Here is a 23030-nt window from a genome sequence, read left to right as displayed (position 1 = left end):
AGAGCTATGGTTTTCAGAAGTGGCAGGGCAGTGAAAGGGGATTAGTACTAGAGCTTTTTGAATTGAAGGTTGTTCAGTTCTATAGCAGTTGCTTAGTGAAAGACCCATTGGTTGGGTTGCTTAAAACAGATGAGACCTGTGTGCCCAGTGGGTTTAACACTGGCTGCTAGGATGTTTGATTGTACCTGTTGTCCAGGAACCTTGCTTTCTCCAGTTCCCAAGGGCTGTGTGAGGACACAAGGGGTGATGAGATGCTAAGGTTGAATGTGGAGAGTCCTCATACCCTCTGCTTCTGGCACTGTCGGGGTGGGCTCTTGGGCTGTCCCTGGAGCAACCCCTGCCTGCTGCCCATTGCTGGCACACAGTGCTAATTCACCACCTTGTGCAGCACGGAATTGCTGAGAGCAGTGTCTGACCCCTGCTCCTGACACTGCCTTTTTTTATCCCCACCTTGTGCTAATCGCACCTTCAGAGACAGAGAAGGGGAAAGGTGTGCATAAAGAGTTCAGCTCCTATGTAGCTAATCTTTGCTTTTTGCCTCGTTCCCGTGTTTGATTATTTCCACGTGCACAGGAGAATAACACGGAGCTGTGTTTTTTCAACAAATGGTCTCACTTCCAGTAGTTTTTTCTTCCTTGCTTTGTTAAGGTGGGTGTACCTTGAGCTCAGCCTTGAATGAATGAAGTACTTCCCCTTGAACTGCACATTTCTTTACTCTGTTATCTGCTTGAGAGTGCTTCTGGGAAAGGGGTTAATCTGCATTCTTTTCTGCTGTGTTTCTCTCTGTCCTTCGTTTCCTACAGTGTCCAATAATAAGCCAAAGGTACCATGGGCTGAGCATGGAGTTAGGAAATAAGCAGTCTGCTGGATCTCACGTCTCCTGTTTGACATCTCTTATAGCTTTGTAAAATTACATATCCTTCTCCTAGCTTGTGGATTGAAGCTAGTATCTTCTGAAGAATTCATGAAGCTGGTGTGGAAATAGTAATAGTAGAAGTGAAAGTGCTCCATAATAAATACCACAGGGCAGTGGAGCCATCAAGCACCAGACACAGATTATCACTTACCTTTTTTCTTGTTTTTGCTACTTCCCCTTCTCATCTTTACCATCAGTTTGCTGACCTTCACAAGTTGATATCTGCAACTTTCTCTTCCGCTTCCTGATAGCTTTGCCGTAAATAGCTGGCAATTAAGCGTACTTCTCTTGACTGAAAAGTTCTCTTAAGAGAGTATCATGCTCATTTAATCCAGACTGGGAAGACAAATTAACATTCTGCTGGCAGTCAGCTCTCTGTTGGTGTCGTACGGTATCTCATACTGACAATGTACTCCTGGTGTCTTTGTGATGTAATTAAATTTCCTGAGCTCCTTGTAATTCCAATTTAAAGCACAATTATGACTTTTTTTCTTTCACGATCCTGTTGTGATTTATGTGGAAGTGCTCAGTGTTGCAGATGTGGCTTAGAACAGTGTATCTCATGCATTTGCAGAAGAGGTGCTTTGGAGTTGCTTTCCAAATCTCTCCAGCCTTGGTCAAAGGAAGGCTTCAGATCATGAACTTGCTCTCTATCTTTCTCCTTATTTTCCTTTCTTCCAACAGTGTAGGGCAGATAGGTTGTGGGGCTGGCTTTATGCTCTTGAGTAGCCTGAGGTCAGGAACTTGTGTATTTCCAGTGTCTTCATTTCAGTTGGTGTGTTGTATTTTATTGGTTTGTTTTTTAAGGATAATCACTGGCACAAAGGGTAGAAGCAGAACGCACTCTAGTTCTTCTTCCTTCGCTGTTTTGATTAACCATGCTTGAGGAAGTTGTTTGTACCTCTGTGGACTACTGAAGTTGTCTCTGTGAAAAACCTTTTCTGTTTTGTTTTCTTTTGAAGCCCACGAAGAGGCAGAAACTCTGAGAATACTCTTAAGGCATAAGTAGAGGTGGTACCGGTGGAGTTAAGGGAAACAAATAATGGTATGGAGAGGAAACTTAACTATGCAGCTGATCAGGTATGCTTTCAGAAATCCATGTGTTCTGGCTGCTCAGTACTGTGCATGGGACAAGCTTTGGAGGAGCAGGAGGCTCTAAGTTTAGATCAGCAGAGCTATTCTGGGTATGAGTCATGTCACCCATTTTTACTGATTTTCTTGTTATTGCATTGTTTGAATTCCATTGCTGTGTAGTTCGATTACTTACCAAACTAGGACTCTTTGGCTTCTCTTGTTTGTTTAGCTGGACTGATGCAGCACGGAGAGGGCAAATCAGCTTTTATTTTTGTTTTGGTTTTACACAAGCTTATTTATTTATTTATCTATTTTGCTCAGTCTTCCAAGTGGAGACACGAGGAGGGCTAGCAGGAATGGCACTGTGCTTGGTATGAATCGAATCGTTGTTTTAATAGAACAGCTGGTGGAACTGAGGTGTTCTTCTAACCAGGGTGTATTCTCTGGGGTTTCTCACGTGTGTTGTTTTGTGTGACTTAGGAAGATGCTGGCGTCATTGTCCCCATATTGCAGAGGGGGAAAGTCTGAAGTATAAACAAGGCTGTAGTTTGTACCACTTCATCAACTTGTTTTCGTGCCTGATGTTATTATCATGTACAAGGGAGGGATTGCTGAGTTATCACTGAGATTTATTAAATACAATCAACATACTTCTGAGAGCATTGTGCTGTTCCATACAGCCCAATGGAAGCTGAGCTTTTTTCTAAATCCTTTTCTCTTATTCCTGCCTATATTTGCACATTTGCGTGGATCTTATACTAATGACTGCCAGTGCTGCATGAGAACTGCTTAAGAAATGATGTGCTGATATTCAAAGCCTGCAGCCTGAAGCTTAATTTAGAGTAAATGAAATGGCACGCTTTATTGATAGTGACTGGATGCTTCACTTGAGAAGAGACATTTTGAAAATAGAAGCTCTGGGCTTACAAGGTAGATAGGAGCATGGCTGGAGCGTGGGGCTGTTCACAGTACAAATGGTCTGAGTCTGCTTGTGCTTTTGCAGCTTAGTTTTGTTTGCTTTTTCTCTTACTGCAATATATGATGCTGGCGCTGGCCCATAACTTATGGGGATCACATTGCCTTGATAGCCAGTGCATTCTGATAGTCTTTACACCTGATGAAAGGACTCTGAGGCATCTTTTGGATAGAACTCCCATTATAAACAGCATTTTCTGATTGCCAACCGTGTTCCCAGATTCTCCACAAAGCTGTTAATGCTGAAGTGGTGTGTATGTTGGAAATAGGACCAAGATCTCTATAAAGTGCTGAGGCATCTAATTGGAGCACTGTACTGCTGCACAATGCGTAAAATATCCTGACGTCCTTTCTGTAAGGCTATTTGCATGTGCTTTTTTTATATTCTATTTCTGTCCTCACCTATTTGTTGGCAGCTTCGTGGGGTCCTGTGCCACTCCAGAGTGTTACGGTTTGCTGCTTTGCCGTGGTTTTCTAGCAGTTCAGCATCTGTAAAGTCACGGTGGGGCTTATATTGATCCAAGTCTGGGAGTTCTTGAGGCTTCTTCAAGGACAGCTGGCGCAGAGCAAGTCAGAAGGCTTGGGGCTGGGCTGTGTATTGCTCTTTCCAAAACTGTAAACAGCCCAGCATGCTGTCCTGAAATGCCCTGGAGGGAGAAAACTGTTAAGGAAACAAAGCTGCCAATTGTAGAAAAATTTGAGTTTCCATTTTCAGAATTTGTCTGGTGCCCTGGACCACATCCAGGCCATCACCTCATCTTCTAGATGATGCGCACCATGTTGGGTCATCCTGATTTAAAACCAAAACAAGAAAACAGAAAAGTACTGGTTGCAAAGCGGTTCCTTGTCCTGGTGGTCAGCCGTTCATCAGCTGCGGTAGCTCAGGTGTCTGTAATAGCAGCAGCTGGTACTGCTTTGCTCCACCTCTGGCCTGGGCAGCTTTGGTGCAATGCACTGCAAATTTCCTTTGCGCTGAGACATGAGCAGTATTTTTAAGCTCGCTGAGCTCCACTGTTAGTCAAAACCACCATAAGATAATCCAGTAATTACTAAGTCTTCCTACAAAAGGTAGCAGAAGTAATGCCTCCATCTGCGCTGCATCTTGTACTCTACTTAAAGGCTCTGACTCTTTTTCCATGCCCATCTCCTGAGCCGGGTAGCGGAGAGCAGTTCCTGCATTCAGACTGGTTCAGGTAAAGGATTAAACTTCTGAAGCATGAGTAAAGCTTGGCCACAAAGGGCTTGGTGACTCTGATGTGGCAGCTCTGCTCCAGGAGCTGTGCTCAGCCCTTTTTGAAGAGATCCCAACTTCTCCGTGTGTTGAGCAGACTAACAGGGTAGTCCTTAGGCTTTAAGTCTCTGGGTTTATTTTGTTTTCTTTTCAAATGACTTTGAGAGGTTGAGTCAGTTCACAGTGGCTGAAAAATGAGGGACAGTCCCTGCAGGAAAAACATCGAGTGTGAACACGCTCACGTATGAAGCGTTTGTGGTATCCAAATTAGTTCAAGAAATTAGTACGCGTCTGCAGAGATGTAGATAAGCTGTTTTAAGGTAGGTGCTTGCTGTTATGCTGTGAAGGTGACTTAGCCTTTAAGTAAGGTTAGTACAAGGTGTTCACAAAATGCAGTTGGAGGTGTTATCTGTTTATTTTACAATATGTAAACTTGCTCACGGCATAAATAAACATCAAGGTGTTTGATAAACATCTTGATTTCCTTGTTGCTATTGTACTTCATGTAATATTACACTTTCTACTAGAACTGAAACGTTCTGAAGTTGTCAGAGCTTGTTCTTTTTCATGAGTAATTGGGCTCTCCTGCTTGTAAATTATTGGATCTCTTCAGTTGTTGAGGTTGTTTGTTCTTCACACCTGTCGGAAGGCTGCTCTGAACCTTGAGGTTTGAGTCTCTTCAGACTACAGCTTGTTCCAGCTGCAAGTCTGGTCTTCCATTTGTGTTTGGCTTATACGTTTCTTCTTGGATTGATGTAGCATTTACACCTTGAAAGAACCCATAAAGACAATTTGGCTGCTGTCTTCTCAGATTCACTAGATGGAACTATGCTTATAGTTTGCTCCTGTAAAATGGGTTTGGTTTTTGCCTGCGTTGTTCTTAAGCTGTCCTTCTCTGCCATGCTTTTTCCACTCTGATCCTGGTCTCTTTTGACTGGTGTTTGCAGAATACAGGTGTGGATTTAGTAGTACAGGGGGAAATAAAAGACTTACATGGCACTTTTGGCTGCATGTACTCTAATTAGCCTTGTTCTGGATCTGTCCTTTTTTCATCTGTGCAGTGGTTTTTGTCAACTCTTGTAGCGTGACGGCTTTGGTCTTTCTGTTGCTTTTCAGTAAGGCTTTTATTTTGTAGATAACTCCTATCTAAGGTTTGGCTGGCTTTCACAGATTCTCAAAAGGTTTACTTTATACTGAGGAGTTTAGCTTCTCTATAAAAATAGAAGATCTCCATGTTGTTCATATTAAGCATCAGGGAATTTCCAGCTAACTTGAATTTCTCTGCTCTGAATTTATTTTCTAGGAAGGCCGATGCAGTTGTTCGTTACTTTCATTGCACTTTGTTGAACTTCTACAAATAAAGACTAGTCTGCTTTATCAGGACTTATTTCCTGGCTTATCTCTTGAGTTCCTCCCTGTAAGCAGCAGCTGTCTTCAATCATCTGCTCAGGAGGCTTTTTGTTTTTAGGGAGGAGGGGAAGGTTTGCTGCTGGCTGCTTTGAATTCTGTCACATAAAAATTCAGCTCTTCTTGTGTACATGAATCTTTTTTCCTGTTGGTGATGTATGGTGTGTTCAATGTTTTTTGGTTTTTTTCTTCACAGTAGTATATGGGTGGTTTTGTTCAGTGTGACGTGAAGCTGGGAGGACTCCTCTTTAGATCTTTCCATTGTAAAGAGATGACAGAGTAGTATATGCACTTTGCTGGGATCAAAAGGTGATAGCATTGCAGCAGCGTTCCTTGTTCTGTCTGTTCTAATAAAAGTGTAATTGGAGAGCTTTTTGATAACAAACCCCTGTGTGTGAGACCATCCAGAGGCTGTGTAACATGGTTGCTTTTAGGGTTGCTATGTTTGCTTCTGTTAAAGAACTTTTTTTAGGAAAAAAAGAAAAACCAAAAACACCCAGATGTTTTAAATGCTTTTCCTTGGTAGCTCAAAGTGTACTAAAAGTATTAATCTTTGCCATTTGGTATTACTTGGATGAACTGTTTTTCTAAGTACGGGGTAGATGGAAAGATGATTTGCAGACAGAATGAGTCATCTCAATGGAATTGGCCACTATACCACTACAGCCTTCAGTGAAAGGCTTTGGTTTGATAAGTGGTTGTTTTCATACACTGTGAACTGTTGGGATGGAATTGAAAATAATTAGGACTTGAGGTGTGCCAGTTGTTTAACCTTTGCAGTGCTACAGGTTGGTGCTATTGAAATCTGCGTGATTTCCCAGAGTCTTCTCATGTTGTCAATTTTTTAATGCTCTTTCTCTTACTACCTCAGTCTTCCCAGATAAGAGATATCTCTTTAAGGTTCAAGGACTGTCAGTTTATAAATCTTCTTTCTTTATTATGTACAGCAAGAGATGTTGGGAGGGGTGGGAGTTTTCGAGTCCAGTATTTTAGTTCTCTTTAAATGTGGTCTATCTAGGACATCTGTGTATGGAAGGGGCTGGATGCTTTCAGAAACCTTTTAAAGTAGTCTTTCATTGCAAAACTGTCAAATTTGGGTCTTGATCGTGGAAGAAGGCAGCAAAGGTTGGGGGAGAGAGAGATTTTCCTCTTAAATCTGGTGTAATGGGATTTAGTGTTCTTTTTTCATCCAGCTAAAAACTGCCTTTCTTGTCTTTCTCTTTTCTTTCTAGGTTTCCATGAAGATAAAAGGTTGAAATGTGGATAGCCTGTTGGTAGCTTGGTGCTGGTTGTCATCTGGAAGGTTCCCACTGGTATCTTCTCCCAGTAGTTGCTGTCACATTGGCTGCTGAGAGTCATGAAGGTTGTACCGGAGAAGAATGCGGTCCGCATCCTGTGGGGTAGGGAACGAGGTACCCAGGCACTGGGAGCTCAGCGGCTCCTGCAGGAGTTGGTGGAGGATAAAACTCGATGGATGAAATGGGAGGGCAAGGTAAGGTGGTGGAAGAGGTGTGCAGGTTGATGCTGGAGATGGGGGTGGGAGGCAGGGATTTGAAATAAATTCTCATGATTGTATATTTGATGTGTGATACTTGATATGCTCTCTGGCTGTATTCAGTTCCTGCAGTGGTGTGATAATAGATATGTTCCTGCAGCAGGTTCCCCTTATTGTCTGTGTGGCTTACAGTTCAAGTATGATCTTATGACACATGCAACACTTCCTGCTTTGTTGGCTTTTTCAGAAAGTTGAGTTACCAGACAGTCCACGCTCCACCTTCTTGCTGGCGTTTAGTCCAGACAGGTAATTAACTCCTAGTTCATTCTCTGTTTCAGCAGTCTCCTTGCACTTACTGAAGTGAAGGAGGTTTGTGCCCATTGAGTTGTTCAAGCCTGAACAGTCAAGAGAAGCTTCTGGTTCCTGATGTGCATGGACAGAACTTGCACACCTTCCTAATCTCTCAGCTTCAGGCGTAGCTGTTACTTAATTTCTGACACGTCCAAGTGATGTGTAGTTCTAAGGAAGAAGGATTTGTATGGTTGCCACGAGATTTCATTAAAAAAAACACTTGAGGGGGTAAAGGGTGCTTCATCACAACATACCAAGTGTTGGGGCACATCCACTGGGATACTGAGGACGAGAGAAGAGAGCAGACTGATGCCTATGTTTGGAAACAGAAATGGAGGTGGGATCTCTCAGTGTCGCTTGACTCTGTTTGAGCTGGTGTGGAAAAATGGGAATGTTTATTCACCCTAAACTATCAGTCAAAATAGTTTCTTCTGAGGTGTACATTCACTCTCTTGACTGTAAAAGTCAAGTTTGTACTTGCAGATCTGTTGAGCTTGTTTGCATGAACCCCAAAGTCTGGTCACAAGAATCTCTATTGCCTTTGATGATACAATAGCCTCTTATCCTTTGAGTGTGGGGCTCTGTGTGGGACTGCAGCCGGGTTAGAAGTGGAAAGACCCTATTTAGTTGAAGCTAACCACAGTTTGGTCTTGTTGTATTCTTTTCATGCTGATGTTTATCCTGCCTTCTGCATTCCCAGGACTCTAATGGCTTCCACACATGTGAACCACAACATCTACATCACAGAGGTGAAAACGGGCAAATGCGTTCATTCCTTGGTTGGACATCGCCGCACTCCCTGGTGTGTGACCTTCCATCCCACCATCCCAGGCCTCATTGCTTCAGGATGCCTAGATGGGGAGGTTAGAATTTGGGATCTACATGTAAGTCTTTCCTGAAACTGTATTTGGTGGGTGGTTGACCTTTTTAGTCTGAAATTGTTTCCCAAATGTTGCCTGGTAAGAAACCCATTTGGAAGTTTTATGTAAAACAGATGATAGCCATGCTCCTTTGTCTAGAGAGATAACAACAGATTCTTCGTTCAGTCAGGCCAGGTAGGTTGTTGTTCTTAGCCCGGCACATATATTTGGTATGAGTGATACAGATCATCTCTACTTCTAGAGAACTTTTTGCAAGGTACCTGTTTAGCTTATGTGAAAGACTTGACATCTTTCATTCCACTGGGCATATTTGAACTTTTTATTAGAGAAGCTTCTACCCTGCCTGTTCTGCTTTGCTGAATGATCTTCCCCAAGACAAAACTTGTGTATTCACCTGGTTGCTCTGAAAGGCAGCATTTGTATGGGCTGCTTGAGACACGCTTAGTAGTATAAATACTTCTGTGGTCATTCTTGCAGACAGTGCTATGTTCTGGACATGGACTCATATTAGAGTGGCTGTTGCTGTTGAAAATATGTAACTTCCATGCTGTAGGTATGATCTCAATGATCTCAAACTCCATGATAAACTGCTTGTGATTCTTGACTCCTCACCCAGGGTGGAAGTGAAAGCTGGTTTACAGATAGCAACAATGCCATTGCATCGCTTGCTTTTCATCCTACGGCTCAGCTCTTGCTGATTGCAACAGCCAATGAGATACATTTCTGGGACTGGAGCCGTCGAGAGCCTTTTGCAGTGGTGAAAACAGCCAGTGAAATGGAGCGGGTCCGGTAAGTTCCTGTTTCCAGGGGCAGTGAATGCTTATCTAGAAGAAATGGTCTGGCTTGGGGGCTGAGGGTTGTTCCTGTGGGATACTGCACACAGAGAGAGTGGAGAGAAGCATTGTACGGTCAAAGAGTTGCAGACTAGTAGAATGAGTTCTGTGGGCAGGAGGCAAAGCAATTGGAAATAGTTTATCAGTTTGGCTGTTCTTATTTATAGTCCTATAAATGTCTTTGGATCTACTCCGTTTTTGTTTGTAAACTTGGTTATTAAGCTTGTCAGCATTAAGGATGAGAGAACCCAGAAGTTGCTGGAAGAGAGTGCTGAACTACTATGCAAGTGCAACTACAGAGAAAACTTGCTGGAAACTTGATGCTATCCTTTGAGCAGTTTAAGGCAGTGAGGAAACATTCAAGAGGAGTTAACCTCTCCCTCTGTACTTAATTCTAAATTGTAATATGTATGTACATCTTCCCTAAAACTTCTTGGCTGTTTCAACTGATACAGGCGTGCTTGCTTCCAGCTTTTAACTTCTCTGTAGTGTTGCTGTGGACTGAAAAATAACTGCAGTCCTCAGGTAAATAAATGTATTTTCTTAACGCATCAGCTTTTTTACATCCTTCAGAAGCAAAGATTGTAATGTAGTCACATTCTCATTGCATATATTTCATGTAGGATTTTCTGTTGTGCTGTGTCCAACTCCCTGTGTCAATGTGGAATGTGAACTGAGGATTGATACTGTCTTTGCCTTTGTTTTAGGCTGGTACGGTTTGATCCCTTGGGACACTACTTGCTCACAGCAATTGTTAACCCTTCCAACCAGCAGGTAAGGGTAGTGTCAGTACCCGCACTGGCTAATTCTTTACAAGATGCTCCACATGTATTAGCCCTAGTCTGTTCCTAAGCAGCCTTATACTATTCAAAAAATATGAAGACTTTCCAAGCTGAGTTCTGTCCCAGCTTGATTGGTCGTAGGAATGTTTTCACGTAATGTGCAAGACTATTAAAGAACTCTTAAGTGTGCTTGTTTTGCCCCACTGTCATTAGTGGTGGGACAGATTTTCTCATGCCCCTGCTCTTTCAGTTGTTCTGTGACATTCTCTTGGATTTGAAGCTATGCAAGGTATGATTAGCAGTACTTCTCCACAGCTGCTGACTCTCAGATGCTGCTGATTCTGTTGGTATAAACTGTGTGCCGTTGAAGCTTGCTTGGCTGCAGGAAGAGCTTGTCTGAATCCCAAAAATGAGCTCCTTTGAAGTCTGGCTTCCTGCAAGTCAATGCCAGACTTTTTTTCATCTCTAGGAAGAGGCTTTATCACATCCTTTCATCTGTCTGGGATAGTAGTTGGCTTTCTTGCGTTTATCTGGAAGTGTAGGATTTTTGCTTTGAGGAAGCTGAACTTTGTTTCCTTTTGCAGAGTGATGAGGAAGTGGAAATCTCCGTGGACAGCACAGAGATGCCGCATTATCGCCAGCGTGCTATCCTTCCCTCTCAGCCCGTGAGGCGTACACCTCTCCTCCACAACTTTCTGCATATGTTGTCCTCCCGCTCCTCTGGCATACAGGTGGGAGAGCAAAACAGTGTTCAAGACTCTGCTACCCCATCCCCTCCACCGCCTCCACCACCACCACCTCCGCCTCCAGCCAGTGAGAACACAAGGGCATCTGTTTATAACAGGCTCCGGGAGCGTGTCAGCTACCCCACAGCAGAGTGCTGCCAGCACTTGGGGATGTTGTGCCTTTGCAGCCGATGCTCTAGTGCAAGACTTCCGTCTTCTCTCTTCCCACACCAGGAAAATGCACCCTCCACGTCTTCTGGGGCCACTGGCACGTCCTTCTCCTCTGTGCAGACAGAGCCTTACCAGCCCCCAGAGCAGGCATCTGTAGCACAGGAGGAGCAGGGGATACTTAACAGGCCCTCTGCTTTCAGCACAGTTCAGAGCAGCGCTGCTGGCAACACCCTGCGCAACCTTAGCCTGGGCCCCACGCGGCGGTCCCTGAGCGGGCCCTTGGCAGGCCACCAGTCCCGCTACCAGCAGTCTGCAAGAGAGATGGCTTCAGGCTTGGGAGGGTCTGACTGGTCCAGGACAGTGCTGAACATGAGCTCCCGGTCAGAGCTGGAAGCCATGCCTCCCCCTAGGACCAGTGCCTCCTCCGTGAGCTTGCTGTCGGTGCTGCGGCAGCAGGAGGGAGGTTCCCAGGCATCAGTCTATACCTCTGCAACAGAAGGGAGAGGCTTCCTAGCCCCAGGGGCTGAGGCGGACAGTGGTAGTGGCACTGGCCCGAGCAATCCGGCCAGCATCCGTAATGAGCTCCAGTGTGATTTGAGGCGATTCTTCCTGGAATATGACCGACTTCAGGAGTTAGATCAGGGAATTGCTGGGGAGCCCAGCCAGTCGCAACAGGCTCAAGAAATGCTCAACAACAACATTGAGCCTGATCGGCCTGGTCCCTCCCATCAGCAGACTCCACACAGCAGTGAAAACAATTCCAATTTATCCCGGGGTCACCTGAACCGCTGTCGCGCTTGTCATAACCTGCTGACCTTTAACAATGACACGCTGCGCTGGGAAAGAAGCACGCCTAGCTACACACCAGGGCAGGTCCAAAGCACATTTGAGGGTGTGCCTCCAAATACCAGCCAGGTGCAGCCTGCAGAGAGAACCGAGGGCAGAGCTCCTGCCTCTAGCAGGCTGCAGCTGGGCAGCTCTTCCACCCCGCAGGAGGAGAGGACCGTGGGAGTGGTCTTTAACCAGGAGACGGGGCACTGGGAGAGAGTTTACAGCCAGTCGGCTTCAAGCAGACCTGGGAATGTATCACAGGAGGCCTTAAACCAGGAAATGCCTGAGGAAAGCTCAGAGGAGGATTCACTCAGGAGGTAAGATATATGCCCGGCCTTCCTCCTACATTTTTTCTTAAGCCTGTTCCATCTGGTCTGAGTTTTTCAGTATTTTCAGCGTTTAAAACCTTTTCTTACGTGTTCATGTGCTTTTTGTGTAGATGAAAACACCGAAAATCTGCATTGATGTCTTTTATAGCTGCTGTTGTCATTCTGTTTATAGGTTCTGAAGGTTGTAAGGGCATGGAGCAGGCCTCTTAATGGGGAAGGAGGATGATAGCACATACAGGCAAAAGGACATGCTCTTGTAGCAAAGCTTTGGCATGAGCTGTGTTCCTGATGTTGTTCAGATGTTGCAGAAGAGGGGGAACACAGGATATGCTGGAGTCCTTAGTATGTCATATCATGTGCATGCTTTGGATGGAGAATCTGCCCAGATTACGCATGGGAGATCAAGCAGGAGTTGAGAGCTGCTTTTCTGAGTCATAGAATCATAGGATTGTTTGAGTTGGAAGGGACCCTTAAAGGCCACCTAGTCCGACTTCCGTGTAATGAACAGGGGCACTTACAGCTAGCTAAGTTTGCTCAGGGCTCAGTCCAGCCTGACTTAGGATGTCTCCAAGGATGAGGCATCCAGCATCTTTCTGGGCAACCTGCTCCAGTGCCTCATCACCCTAATTGTAAAAAACTTCTTCCTTATATCCAATCCAAATCTCCCAGCCTTTAGTTTGAAATCAGTTCCCCTTGTCTTGTCACAGCAGACCCTGCTAAAGGTTGTTCCCTTCTTTCTTTTAGCACCCCCCCCCCCCCTTCCCTTAGATACTGAAGGGCTGCTATCAGGTCTCCCTGGAGCCTTCTCCAGGCTGAACAATGCCAGCTCTCTCAACCTGTTGTTGTAGGGGAGGGATTTCCATCCCTTGGATCATTTTTGTGGCCCTCCCCTGGATGTGCTCCAACAGGTCCACATCTCTCCTGTTCTGAGACTTCATACCTGGATGCAGTACTCCAGTTGAGGTCTCACCAGTGCAGAGCAGAAGGGCAGGATCACCTCCCCCACCTGCTGGCCATGCTGCTTTTGATACAGCCCACAGTATGGTTGGCTTTGTGGACTGTGAGGGCGCAGTGCTGGCTCACATCCAAACTTGCCATCCACAAGCCCTTTTCAGTGGGGCTGAGTGTTCTGTCTTGTTGAGAGTTGCTGAGTTGGAAGGATTAACAGTCATTTACTGATTAATGGTGATGCCGTGTAAGGTGAGAAAAAGTAAAGCTCCATGTCCGATGGTTGGGCATATACCTGGGTTGTGAGTGGTTGATTAAACCCATGTGCTTTGCTTGCCTTCGATATGGAAATAAGTTTTGAAAGTGGCTTCTGTTCACCTGAATCTGGTGAGAGCTGTCTGGGAGCCTGCTGATCACTGGAAATTATAGGGCTTGCTGTTTTCTTTTTTAGCAAGGTGATTCTGCTTTGGGAGGATTTTTAAGACTTTAGACGTGTTAGAGGAAACAGAGCAAGCCAAATTGCACTTGCTCTCCACTGGCTTACAGCAATGATTCAGCTACATAGGCATTCTTTGCATAGGGTTTCCCCAGTGCTTTCAGTTTGACATCCTCTTGGTCAAGTGATATATGCATTTGCCAGAGGAGAAGTTCAGTCCTGTTGTTTCTCAGAAATGGATGCTGTGTGCTTTAGGAAAGTAAAGTTTCCAGGTTTGGTGCCAATGGTACTGACTGATGAGGCTTTGTACACAGGAGTGCCTGAGGAAAGGGAATTCTTTCCTCCTTGCAGATAAGCTGATTATACTTGGGCTGGAACAGTGGCTGTCTTTCTTGTTGCTGTGTTTGCGTAGCAAGTAAGTTGTGGTGGTCATGAAATTATTTGTCTGCTTCTAAATCCTTGCCCCAATTTTGTTGTTGTTGTTGTTGTTTTTTATTGCCTGCTATGAGAGTATCAAGCTGATTGCATGGTAGCTACTTCTTTCTTGGGCTGAGACTTACCTGACGCTGGTTTATTTCAGGTATCCTCCAGACCCATATAAAAGAGCAGAGTGGTGGGAAGGAACTGGCAAATTTACCTTTGAAACGGCACTTAAACTTTACATCATCTTTCTTCTGAAACAGCTCTACATGCTCTTATCTCCGCTCCACTTCTTTGCTTGTTCTCTGCACTAAGCCGCTGCAGTGTCAGAAGTAAAGAGGGCAAGTGCAGTGATCAGGTTATTGGTACTTATTTGGACAGTGAGGTGTAAAGGAATCTATAGGTACAGTCCTCCAGCTAGTTCTGTAGGAGTTACTATTTTTTAACAGTTTCCTGGGGCATACAGCTCAGTGTACCCCACCACACAGGAGCTGAACTGATTGTGGCTTTAGAGCTGAAGTCCTGTAACTGAACCTCTGGGTGACTTTGCAGGTGCTGGTTGCTGCTGTCTGCTTCATGTCTGTAGCATCTGCACAGGGTCAGTTGCCTATCTACCTGATTGCCTCTGAGAACAGATGCTTTTTAGTAGGATGGGTGAATTTGAGGCGTGTAGCTCAACAAGTAGGCTTAATTCCTGAGGAATTTCTATAGCATGAAACCTTTAGTGAAACGCTTTAGAATGTGCCTCCTTAGGGCCAGCTCCAGAGTCTCCCAGACACAGGTTGTGCTCTCATGATGGGCAGTTCTGGAACCACTTCTATAGGGCAGTATCCAAAATATGTATTAATTTTTGCAGCTACAGAAGTCTGCAAAGATTAGTGACTAAGGTTCATGAAATGTAAGTTACGTAATGCTGAAAGTGATAGGGAGGGGAGGTAAGTCTTAAAGCCTGAGAGGACAAGTGGTAACTGAATTACGTACTTATAATCAAGGTAATTTTGTACCTGGGGACATGAGATTAGGTTTTAGCATTAAAGACCTTCATGTTTTTGCTCCTACCCTGAGCCTTATCTTATGTTCTTCTTTGTTTCTCCATTAGATGTCCTCATTGGACAATTGAGCACTTTATTCATAGACTAGCTGAAAATTCTTAGATGAAAATTGCATCTGGAAACTGTGTGTACATTCCCATTCCCTATGCTGGGGTGGTATCCATTTCTTGACGTGGTTCCGTTGACTTAAAGTAGCTTGCTGAGATGACATTGCCATAGAGGGTCAATTAAGTCAGTAGGTAGTTTAATGAAAGATATTCCTCTTTGAATTGTGTTGTTGCAGCTATGCTACCTGGTTATGGAAACAACCACTCTCTTTCTGATGATGCTGGGTTAATTATCTTGGACTAATTGTGAAAGCACTAATAACTATGTAATGAAGCTACTCCTGACTAACAGCTCTGGCACCTCTAATAGGAGAAATGTGCCACTGAGAGCCTCAACAGTATGGCAGCCTTGTCATTTTCAACTTGGCCTGAAAGCAATACAGACATTGAGGAGCTTGAAGCTGTGTGAGTGATGTTTGAAGTCGGGGAGAGTCTTAGTCTAGTTAAGCATAAACTGGTGGGATTGAGGTTCTCCAAGATGTTCTGGTTAATTCAAATGTAAGGTGTTGTTGTCTTTTTCCCCCCTCTGGACTGATCTTTGCCTCGCTTCTAACATCAAAGTGAAAAGAGCCTTAGAAATCCCTGAAATTGGTCTGTGAAATATGCTGCATGAAATTGGTGATAGAAGCTTTTGGCAAGATCAGGATGAAGGAAAGATAGTTGAGCAACTGATGATTTTTTTTTTGTAAATTGTTAATTAAAAATGGGTTGAGAAAGCATTGTGTTAATGCTGTAATCTTTGCGAGGAAAAAGATCCTGTAAGTACTTCAAGCCATTGTTGTTGCATGGGCCAATTCATATTTATAGCGACAAGTTAAATAAGGATACTACAGAATCCTTCTAGTCAGCCGCTTGCTCATGTAGAGCTGATGTCAACTTCTTAAGAAAATGATGTATAAAACCCTAGCAGTGGTCCTTCCTGATTTGCATTTCAGCTAGCTAATGAAATAGGAGCAGTGCAGTGCTGTCTAACCAAACTGATCCAAATCTCCAAATGCCGCTTCTCTGGCCATGTTAGTGGGATACAAGTGGTGTCTACAGAACTAGTGAGTTGTTGCACATAGAAAAGTCTCGATTTTTAAATCATTTGTTGCTTCTGCATTCTGGCATGATGCTGTAGGCCACAACTTTTCAAGAATGGATGCAGAGAACAAACAGTGCTATTTGCATGCCCACAGTCATGCAACTCAAATCTTACCTTATGAAACTGTTCTGGATTGGGGGAGTTGAAAGAAATATACTAGGAGAAACAGGCCTACACATTCGAGCTTTCGCTGTTCACAGTGTGCTAAGGGGAGCAATTTTGATATTGTTTACCTTTTGCTTTCACTAGAAATTTAAATGGATTACTGTAAATGAAACATGGGTCTTGTCCTCTAGACAGGTGCGTTTGAAAGAAGCCTGTGTTTGATGAGGAAAGGTGTTTTATTGTCCTTGTTCTTACATTAAGAAGCTTTGTCTAGCAGCAGTTGAATGCTTGTCTAACTGCTCCATTGTGCTCATTCTAGAGGTCCAATTCTGTAGGCTGAGAAATGGACAGTTTCTGTGTCTATGTTAAGAATAGCGAATGGTTTTGCCTTTGCTTACTTGAGCAAACAAGATAGGCTGTTGAAGCAATCTGAAAATCTGAGAAATCTTTTGAACTGTGCCATGTGCAGGTAGGAGCCCACATGAGATGGAGGAGTTTCTTTTGTCTGGGGACATCTGTATCAACTCTTGTATTTTGTTTGTGAGTGTACAGAAGTGCAGCATCCACAGCACCGTGCAAATAATTGGCCTGCTTAAGTTGCTTGTTTGACTGAACACATGGCTTCTTTTGGTGCTTTCCAGTCTTAGATGCAGTATGCACAAAATGACAAATGCAGATGAGCTTTCCTGGGATTTCATGCAATAGTGACGGGGGGAAATTTGTCTTTCATTTTGTTAGCTTCTGCCTGGGGACCAAGGTCACCTCACAGTGTGACCTCTGCTTTTGCTGTGCATACTGAGACCAGTTGTCTTTCCTGGGCTGAGACTGCAGAGCTTGGCTGAGATGAGGAAGTTACATAAAGGGTAATGAGTGGTGAATGAATTTGGCTGTGGTATTGCCCTCAGAAAGATGTCAGTGCTCTACCTGTGGTTTCACGTGCTGGGTGGTGGTAGATCTCTGCTATGCTCCTGTCAGGCCCACAGGAGCCTAAAGTGGTGGCAGGTGCAGAAATGCTGTTTTTTCTGCTCACAGAACGCCTTTCTTCATTCCTGATGGTCTTCCTGGGAGCCTGTGGCCCTCCATATACTCACTAGGATATGAAAAGGAACGTGCAGTCTGTTTTCCTCTAATTTCTCTGAACTCTTTTCATTTCCTTATTGCCTTGCTGCCACAAGGTGGTAATGTTGCTTTTACTCTTTGCTATTCTGGTCTCCTTGCAGAACTGAAATGTTTGAGTTCTTGTAAACGGGGGGAAAAAATGTAGTTTGAGGTCCCATCCCTCCCCATCCCTAGTCCTAAATTGCAGTTTATCTGCTTAATTGTTATACACTTGTAGGTTCTTTGGTGTTCGGGGAAAGGCATGACTAGGGATCCTGGAGGGGAAAAGACTGATACAGAACGCAGACAAGAGAGCGGCTCAGCTTCTTGGTGTTTCTGAGGTTTTATAAGAATAGCTGTGGATCTTGAGATGAAACAGGTATTTTTTTATAATAAATGAATACCCGAAAGTGGAAGCTATAAGAGACCTCGACAACTTCACCAAATTCATCTTGAATTATCACTCATTTCCTACCAAATCTGGAGGTAATATACAAAACTGCCTTGAAGGTTTTTGTCCCCACTTAAATGGGTGCTCATCCTTCCTCTGAAGACTTCCATATGTGACTTGTTTTCTGGATTAATGCTTGGCAGGTGTTGACTAGAGGCTGAGTGACTGCCTTTTCCATGGGGCAGTTTATTTTTTTTGTTCAAGTGTACTTTGAACCATTGCCTAAATTTTTAGCCTTTTCCATGACATGCATATATTTGTGGTGTTTGTTTTTTCTGATGCAGACTGGCATGGCTTACTCATGACTATGAGGGGATGCCTCTTACGCCTCTTCCGTCTCTAAGTAGTAGCTATGATATTGACTTGTGGTCAGGCTGGGACCAAGCTGTGATTAAACTAGTTTGTCAGAGTAGGAGCACCCACATTCCTGCCTAGTGATGGGAAGTGCTGTATATGAGATGGAAAAGGTGAATAGTTACTTTTAAAGGTGATTGTGGAGTTCTTGCTAGAGCCTGAGCCTCTTGTGCGTTGCTCTAGTTTTTGCTTTAATCGACCAGGCTGTTGAGATTTGTGCATATATTGACTCCTGGTAGATTTTTCACTATTTAAAGCAGTAAATTGTGCATCATTCATATCCTATCCTTAAAAACAAACCTACCAAATATTTCCCTGTCCCCTGTCAGGGGCTTGGAGTTGCCTCTCATGAGACATTTCCATGCCTGAAATGTGTCATCAGAATGGCCAGAGGTAGCCTACAATTAAAGAGAAGAATGTAGTGCTACTGCCTTTTCTTTTTTTTTTTTTGAAGGGAAGGAAACTGAAGCATGGGGGAAATGAAGCCTTGCCCAAACCTACCAAGTGTGTTTTGTGGTGGAGACAGAACATATGCATACTGTGTTCAACCTTGTTTTGTTCCTTGATTAACAAAAACAGCGTTGTTACTATTTTTTCCTAATTGTTGACAGCAACTGTGGTTTGTTTATTCAAATATTTAATATTTATTACAGCAGTGACGTATTAAGTTCAATTAAAAAGGAGGAGTGGAGCAGGAGAACGACAGCGCATTGCTGAGCTGTAGACGCAGCAGTACGGTTCTGACTGCTTGGAGTAAATGTCAGTGTAAATGTTTCCTTTGCCAAATCTAAACCAATAAATCTATCAGTAGCTGTTGAGTGGGTTTGTCATTTGTCTGTGGCCCCTAAACTCAGGCCTGTCACTACTGGAAACCCTGCTAACTTTGTGTCCTGGCACTTTTATTTTGGGCTGTTTTGTTTGAACTGGTGGTGTTTAGACATCACCTTCCTGCTGGAATAACATTTATGTTCTGAATTCTTGCTGTGTTGTCAATTGAACAAGGAGGAGCTTGGAAAGACTCTATGAAATGTGGACTGAAGAATTTTGGCCAGACAGCTGGCTTTAAGTAAGGTATATGAGGAAAAAAGATTATATAGGTCTTAGAGTAGTGTTCTTTCATAAGTGTTGTGGAAAGGAGGGTTTTCTTGCAAACCTTGTAGCCTTTGTGTATAAAATAGCAGTTATGGAAAAGTTTGTGCTGTTTCCAGCTTGTTGAATTCCAAAGACACTTGTTACAAATAACAGTGACTAGAGATGAGTAATATCTCAGTACTGAGTGGGATAAATGGATGTTGTTAGGGGGGTTTGCAACCAGAGCAGACTGGTTCGGGTTTGTGTTTGGAAAAAGGGACTTAAGGGGAGAAGGGCAAAATTTGGGTAGGAGTGAGTTCTGGAAATGTTAGCATGGACATGCAGGAGCAAAGATGTCTTTGCTAGCTGTGTTGGTGGGTGAGATGTGTATATTATGGACACACCATAGTGGCTATGGACACACCACAGGTTAGTGTTGTTTATTTGGACGCAATTTATTTGTTGTATAGACACACCATAGGCTGGTGTTGTTTATTTGGCCGTTTTAACAATGGAAAATAAAAAATGGTTTTCCTCATGAAAATGTTACAGCAGCCGGAACTGTGGGAGAGGCCACGATGGTACCTAAGTGGGCACTTCTGTGCCAGCTCAGGGTTTTCTGCCACTGTCATGCTTTGGTGTGTCTTCTTTCCCCATACTGAGAGTGCTGTCTGTGTAGGCAGGAAAGACTTTGTTTTACTGAGATGTTAGAAGTTTGAGCTCCTGAATATTCTGTGAGTTGTTATGTAGAAGGACGAGTGAAAGATGTGTCCTCTTGTACAAATGTTCCTCCCTCTGCCTTTGACGACTGGTTTCCTGACTGAAGAATAATGCACGGTTGCTTTTCTATTTCTTTACTGAGAATTGCTTGAGGGAAAAGAATGATTCCTGTGCTTTCGTTCTTGCAGTGACTAATGGGAGTTAGTCCCTGTTGCTGAGCTTCCCACCATACTTCAGAAAGCTGACCATGGCCAGTCTTTGCCAAACTTGGGAAAAGGCTTAAGCTTTCTTTTCTTTTTGTTGGTCTGAATTAAAATATGCAGCAATGGCTGTAGCAGATTCTTGCAGCAGCTTGCAAATCGAGCAGGTACAAAAGCAGCGCTTCCTTACCAAATACCTGAATGGAGTTTTCTTAGCTAAACCACTTCCTTTCTCTTACCTCTTTCTTGTCAGTCCAGGCCTAGAATCAAGGGTTCCCCAATAGAAGAAATAGATAAACTTTGCTTTCATTCAGTCTCAGGGAAATGAGAAGTTGTTTCCTTACAAGTCTTTGTTATGGAACTGTTTTATGACTTGTCTTTTTGCTCACTTGTCTCTTTTCTCCTGGATGGTAGCAAGAGAAATTGGACATGTTTTTCCGTTATTAAAATGGAAGAGGTGCATGCTTCCAAAAACTGTCTTATGCTGTTGCTTCTCCTGCAGAAAAGTTTTTGGTACTTGAGGTTTCTTTTGTTTTTGTATGGGGGTCTGTAAGGAAATAAAGATCTGTTATGCAGGTTGCATAGAAGTTGGAAGACAGCTATTTGAGCTGACAAGACAGCTTTCCTACAGGCTGGGAGAAGTGCTCATGGCTTTCCTCCCTTGGAAGCTGTTCTTTGCTAGGTCGTCCATCTCCTGTGCTGCATGGGGCTTCCATGCACATTTCTGCTCCTGCTACAGCATCATGGACAGCAGGTCCAGGCAAGCTCGCTTGGTCTGGAAAGGTTGCTTCTATTCATGCTGGGTTTGAGTGTGTGATACTCTGTGTAGGAGATTACTCTCATAATTAATAGTGCTCTTTGAGGTGGTTAACTTCTTTAGCTCCTATTCCTCCATCTTAGGTGAAGGATTTTTGGAGCTTTCTTGAGTGTGAGGTGGAGTTGGGGATGTTGACGGTATAATCTGCCTCTTCTTAATGCTAATAGGAGCCCTTAATCGTTAGATGTGCAGTCACTTACATATATTGCATGCTTATGCTTATTTTTCACGCTCTTTATGAATGCACACAGCACAGTGTGCCTGGGGACAAATTGCCCTCATCCAATTATTCGCTCCTTATTAGAGAATCTGGGCCTGAGAATTTGCAGTGGAGCGCACATTCACTCCTTGGGCCTGGAGCAAATGGGGAGGGAGAGAGAGGGACCTGTGGTGTGACTCAGTAATACAACAGTAACCAAAATAGTGAAGATTCTTGATTTCTCTAGTTGAGCCATTCTGGTCTGTTGAATAGCTAACATGCATTTTAAACATTTTGCACATACATATTTAACTGATTGCGCCAAATGGCTGTCTGTGTGATGTAACTGACGCCCTCCCTTTCTCTTCACAAGAAAGCACCTGCAGGAGCTGAAGTCTGTGAATAAACAGGGTTTAGTATCTGCCAGGAAACTGATTCATTTTTCTGCCCAGAATGCATTAGTATCAAATCTTCCCCCGTCTTCGTGAGGTAGGAGGACTGGGGAAAGTGGCTGAACAGTCCTGCAGGTCGTCCCTTGTCCTGGGTCTTTTCATTATTTCAGCCTGCCCGAGAGCATTTGAAATGAAGTGATGGATGTGCAGTGGGATTTCTGTTTTCATAGCCTTAGAAACCTACAGAGATAACAGTATGGTTCTTGCCCCCTCAAGAAAGATACCTCCTCTTCAATTCCCTATGGAGAAGTGGGAGTCCTATGTAATTATCCCAGAAGCTGACGCAGATCTGTGTGCGTGGTTATGTAGAGATTTTTGCTGTCCTCATAATCTGTGGTGTCGCGATCTCAAATTCTCCTTGTTCTGGAAGACATATGCTGTGAGTGTGAGGGCAGGTAGAAGAGCCCTTAGATGAACAAAGCGGTCTGCATGCTCAGGGAGTTCAGTGTGTTTGCTATCTTCTGGCCATGCTTTCAGGCCTTTTTTCATAGCCATGATGACTAGGACCTGGTCTCTGGCTGTATTTCCAGTATATAATGACATGTTGGTAAGTGTCTGCGTAGGAATGTTTGTCTTCAGCTTGGCTTGTCCCATCCTGAACACAGTTATAAATCTGCTACTATAGAGCAAAACAGCATGTGCAGTAGCTCAAGTTGTGTGAATTCCTTCCTCCACCCCAAGTCTTGAGATGGCAAAATAAGTATAGGATCTTTCATCATTCTTTTTTTCCTGAGAGTTACTGCTAAACTAATCAATGCTGTTGTAGCTGCTCTTGACCCTTTTAATGTCTATCATGTATATGTGCTTCCTCTTGCTTGTTGAAATAATACATTAATTGTTCCTTGGGTGCTGTGTGATGAGGACCTCTGTGTAATGGTCCTTCATCTTTTGTTCTGATGCATGGCCTTTGTCAGCAGGTGAAATAATAGATTAAGAATGTGACTTTGGGTCCACTTAAGAGAATTCATCATCTTCCTCAGAGCCACTGACCTTCCCTGTGATGAGCTTAAAGGTGCTGTGTAGCTCCTGTGGCATCTGGTGGTAAGTGGAGGTTGAAGTTCCTACACAGAGAGCAAATGTGTAGTATTACCTTCTGGTTAAATGCAGAACAGCTAAATGTTCTTGAAACTGTCTGCTCCTTGCCTCGTGATTAAAAGAACTCAAATCCAAACATCTATTTCTACTTCTTGTACTTTTACCTGCAGTTCTTTATGTCTTGTAACTTCCTTATGCTCTTTCTCAAATAGACTCATTTCCATCCTGGCTGGACACCTGACATGCTGTCTGTTTTCTAAAAAATGCTTAAAACTTGTTTTCTACAGAATTCTTACACTGAGTCAGTCAAGGGAGAAAATATTTTTCACAAGAATTTCTGTCTCATATACAACCTGCTTCTCCTTCAGAAAAATAGATTCTGTTTCTCTGAGAATGCCACACTGGAAGGGTGTCATCTGTCTTCATCCACCCATCAGAATTAGCACAAACCCCTTCTCCCAAGCAGACCAAAGTGTTGTA

At 43.7% G+C, this 23030-nt stretch overlaps 1 protein-coding gene across 2 annotated transcripts in view; it reads left to right on the top strand.

The window, feature by feature from the left end:
• The window catches only part of AMBRA1 (autophagy and beclin 1 regulator 1), a 123592-nt gene that overhangs the window by 2045 nt on the left and 98517 nt on the right, over positions 1-23030 (top strand). For both annotated transcript variants that reach the window (XM_072338664.1, XM_072338663.1), the window contains exons 2-7: positions 6836-7095; positions 7346-7404; positions 8150-8333; positions 8947-9119; positions 9871-9937; positions 10530-11989. In XM_072338664.1, the coding sequence (XP_072194765.1) occupies positions 6961-7095; positions 7346-7404; positions 8150-8333; positions 8947-9119; positions 9871-9937; positions 10530-11989 (2078 nt within the window). In that variant the 5' untranslated portion in view covers positions 6836-6960. The remainder of the gene's footprint in view (positions 1-6835; positions 7096-7345; positions 7405-8149; positions 8334-8946; positions 9120-9870; positions 9938-10529; positions 11990-23030) is intronic.

Source organism: Excalfactoria chinensis, chromosome 5, assembly GCF_039878825.1.
Source record: "Excalfactoria chinensis isolate bCotChi1 chromosome 5, bCotChi1.hap2, whole genome shotgun sequence".
Lineage (NCBI taxonomy): Eukaryota > Metazoa > Chordata > Aves > Galliformes > Phasianidae > Excalfactoria > Excalfactoria chinensis.
Note: the sequence above shows the minus strand (reverse complement) of the source record. Positions and strands in the feature narration are given on the sequence as shown.